At 49.5% G+C, this 4,280-nt stretch overlaps 1 protein-coding gene across 1 annotated transcript in view; it reads left to right on the plus strand.

Annotated features, from left to right (window-relative positions):
* Positions 1-1,203: 1,203 nt before the first annotated feature.
* The window catches only part of COCSADRAFT_152296 (uncharacterized protein), a 5,688-nt gene continuing 2,611 nt past the window's right edge, over positions 1,204-4,280 (plus strand). The window contains exons 1-2 of the mRNA XM_007706542.1: positions 1,204-3,766; positions 3,828-4,262. Coding sequence (XP_007704732.1) covers positions 1,538-3,766; positions 3,828-4,262 — 2,664 coding nt within the window. The 5' untranslated portion in view covers positions 1,204-1,537. The remainder of the gene's footprint in view (positions 3,767-3,827; positions 4,263-4,280) is intronic.

The following is a 4,280-nucleotide window of genomic DNA, read 5'->3' on the forward strand; positions in this document are numbered from 1 at the left end:
TCGTTGTTATGCTTAGTTAAGTGTCCGTTATGAGCCTGTAAAAGGGTTTGTTTGGCAAAGGACATCTAGGCGGCCCTTGCAAGCTTCTGAACGTGTCTCTCTAGGCGCTATCTCCTTGGCTCATCAAGTCCACAAGTGTCTTGCTTAATTAAGTTGTGCAACGACGAAAGGATATCCGTTGTAACTAGGGTTATTGGCGTTACAGGCGATTCTAACACTTTTTCTTCTTGGGGACAGGGCTGCACTACCTCTAGTCCTGGCTGTTCAACTGCAGGCTTAGGTGTGCCCTCAAGCACTCTTTATGAATTAAAAGGGAGTAGACCGCTCGCTGCCTATGCAGATTTGATATTCCACCTAGTAAACGCCGTCCGCCTTGCAGGATCGTAGAGATATTTGAAGTGGCTCTTCTTAATAATCTCTACAGCTCTGCGATATAGACGCTCAACCTGATTACGATAGGCTGTCTTTAAGGAGGCGAAAACTCTAACATTACAGGGCTGAAGCTTATACGAGGTGTGGGAAAGAAGACGATATAAGATAATCTTGTTCTAAAAGCAAAATTCTAGAACCTTTAGCGTCTCGTAAGTCCCGAAGCCGTCGCATATTAGTACCCGTAGTTTACTGTTAGCCCTATCTCTAACGTCCGTCCCTGTGGGTAGAATATCCCTGCGCAACGAATCACCAACATTGCCCAAGCTACAGAGGTTCTGAGATATGAGTATATATTTGTATTCTCTCTAGGCCTACTTCTATCTATTATAAGCCTCGAAGAGTAAAATTACAGTAACCTAAGGGGTGTATATAAATCTTTCATGTTGAGCGTTAGAGCTGCAATAATAATATACCCCTGTTGCACTCTTTATAGAAGCAAAGCTAGTCTATTTAGAAGTCCTGTATAATTCATGAGAGACTAAAGAAGCTACACGTATTATATCAAGACATGCAGCCTCTGTTCAGGTGCACTCCGAGTTTGTCCGGCTTAGAGTGCTAATCCTTCGCGTTTAGCGAGAGGATTTAGAACGCTGACATAGCAGGGTTATGAACGCTTAGCGGCCTATGATGTACACCTGCGCTATGCCAAAAGAGCTGAAGCTGTGGCGCAGAGCTCTAGAAGCTTCTATCAGGTGTTGCGCGCAGTTGCTAGCTATTCTTATAAGCAGACTAGTTGTGGATCCTGTTAGCCTCGCGGCCTTCCGTAGGCATCATCTTTGCAGCTCTCGATGTAGACGCGCTTCAGCCTTGCGAGCAAGTGCACGGCGCATGCATGGCACGCCTTACCCCGCCTGGGGCTTCACAGGCTTCACCACCAAGCCGAGAACACAACGAAAGCTGGCAGCCTCAGCTGGCGACATCTTGACGCATCACAAGGTCCTACTAGTATCTGAGTTGGTGGACCTGCTGGTCATTCTCTCTGTATGCTGACGATCTATCGGCAGCAGGAAAGCAGCCAACAAACGCCCGCGCGACTAGGCTGTTAAGTTCAGCCTTTCGAATACTGTTCTCATCGCATATACCTACTATACACCCATACGAACCTATGCGGCTCTTACAGTACAGCGAAAGCGAAGAGCTTAGCATCCACAGCTTCGACGATGGCGACATACCCCCCTACGCGATACTCTCACACACCTGGGGCGCAGATGGCGACGAGGTGACCTTCGCAGACCTCAAGACAGGTGGTGGCAAGACAAAGCCGGGCTATGAGAAGATCCTCTTTTGCGGAAAACGGGCGCGGCGCGACAATCTCCAGTACTTCTGGATTGATACGTGCTGCATCGACACAACAGACAAGGCTGAGCACTCATGGGCGATACAGTCCATGTTTCACTGGTACCGCTCTGCCACTAAGTGTTACGTCTTCCTCTCAGACGTGTCCATCAACGCTGATGGCATATCTGTAGGGTCCAGCTCGGAGCTTGCATTCAGGTCGAGTCGGTGGTTCACTCGTGGCTGGACGCTTCAAGAGCTTCTCGCCCCTACTGTTGTTGAGTTTTATTCTCAAGAAGGAAATATACTTGGCAACAAGATGTCGCTTAAGCTCCCGATTCACAAGACAACAGGTATACCGCCTGAAGCTCTTAATGGAACTCCGCTTCCCTGCTTTAGTATCAAGCAGCGTCTGCAGTGGAAAAGCGACAGGCAGACTAAACGCGATGAAGATGCGTGGTACTCGTTAGCAGGCGTCTTAGATGTTGAGATTGCGCCGGCTTACGGTGAAGGAGGACCGAGCGCGTTCAAGCGTCTGATGGATGAGGTTCACAAGCTGGAACGATGCACTCAAGACATACGCCAAACAGACCCGCGCGATGACAAGAAGCGCATCGAAGAGACAAAAGGTGGACTGCTAGCAGACTCCTACCGCTGGATCCTCGACAATACCGCGTTCAGGCAGTGGCATGAGGACAAGCACAGCCGACTGCTCTGGGTTAAAGGCGATCCTGGCAAGGGGAAAACGATGCTGCTGTGTGGCGTCATCAATGAACTACGAAGTTCTTTACCTCAGAATACTCTTCTGTCGTATTTCTTCTGCCAAGCGACAGATTCGCGCATTAACAGTGCCACAGCTGTGCTGCGGGGCCTATTATATATGCTTGTGCACCAGCAGCCGTCGCTTATATCGCACGTCCGCAAGAAGCACGACCACGCAGGCAAAAGTTTGTTCGAAGACGCGAATGCCTGGGTCGCCCTAACAGAGATCTTCGCCAACGTGCTGCAAGATGTAAGCCTAGGCACAACGTACCTAATTGTTGACGCGCTCGACGAATGCGTGACATGCTTACCAAAGTTGCTTAGCTTTATTATTAAGCAGTCGTCTGCGTCCTCTCGCGTTAAGTGGATTGTGTCTAGTCGTAACTGGCCAGTTATCGAGGAACAACTAGAGCGTGCAGAGTACAAAACGCGACTAAGTCTTGAGCTTAACGCCGAGTCTATAGCAGTAGCGGTTAAGGTCTTTATTCAGCAAAACGTATGCCAACTAGCGCAAGAGAAGCGCTACACGCCAGAGGTACAAGACGCGGTGCTCCAGCACTTGTCCTCAAATGCGAACGATACCTTCCTCTGGGTCGCATTAGTGTGCCAAGACCTTAAAGCGACGCCGAAGTGGGACGTGCTGGAGAAGCTAGCCCAGTTCCCGCCTGGTTTAGACTCACTTTATAGGCAGATGCTAGATCAGATACGCAAGCCCAGTAGCGCTCGAAGATGTCTGCGCGTGCTGGCAGTGACTGCTGTCCTATATCGACCCGTTACAGTTAGTGAGCTAGTTGTGCTTACTAAGCAGCTTGTAGACCTTGTTGATGACCTAGAGTCTGTGCGGGAGATTATTAGTCTCTGCGGATCATTCCTCACGCTGCGTGATGACACAGTCTACTTTGTGCATCAGTCAGCCAAGGACTTCCTCATCACACAAGCGTTAAATGAGGTCTTTCTAGATGGTATAGAATGTGTACATCAAGACATCTTCGCGAAATCACTTGCAATTCTGCATAAGACACTATGCAGAGATGTATATAACCTTCAAGCACCTGGATATACTATAGAGGATGTCGAGCCACCTCTTCCCGATCCTCTAGCCGTGTCACGCTATCCATGTGTGTACTGGGTTGACCACTTCTGCGACTTAAAACCTAGTGCTACTAATCAAGAAACCACTAGGGCTATAGGCGCATTTCTTGAGCAAAAATATCTCTACTGGCTAGAAGCGCTCAGCTTGTGCAGAAGCATGGCCAAAGGGGTAGTCTCGATAACAAGGCTATGGGATCTAGTCCAGGTACGGCTAATACGACTACATCTATACACGGCCTTCCCGGTGTAGTTACTAACGTGGCTAGGGACTTGGAGACACGGATGTATTGAACAAGATCGTGTACGACGCACGACGATTTATTATGTCTTATAAGGAGGTAATCGAGAACTACCCATTACAAGCTTACGCATGTGCTCTGCTATTCAGTCCAACTAATAGCATAGTAAGAAGGTTATTCCAGCATGAAGAGCCTAGGGGAGTAACCATCAAGCCAGCTATGGGTAATGGCTGGAGTGCGTGCCTGCAGACGCTCGAGGGCCATAGCAGTAGTGTTAGCTCGGTGGTCTTCTCGCACGACTCGACCCAGCTAGCGTCAGCGTCAAGTGACAGCACTATCAAGATCTGGGACGCGAGCAGCGGGACGTGTGTGCACACGCTCGAGGACCATAGCGGTCCAGTTACATTGGTGGCCTTCTCGCACGACTCGACCCAGCTAGCGTCAGCGTCTTGGGACAGGACTGTCAAGATCTGGGACGCG

This window comes from Bipolaris sorokiniana, assembly GCF_000338995.1.
Source record: "Bipolaris sorokiniana ND90Pr unplaced genomic scaffold COCSAscaffold_16, whole genome shotgun sequence".
NCBI lineage: Eukaryota > Fungi > Ascomycota > Dothideomycetes > Pleosporales > Pleosporaceae > Bipolaris > Bipolaris sorokiniana.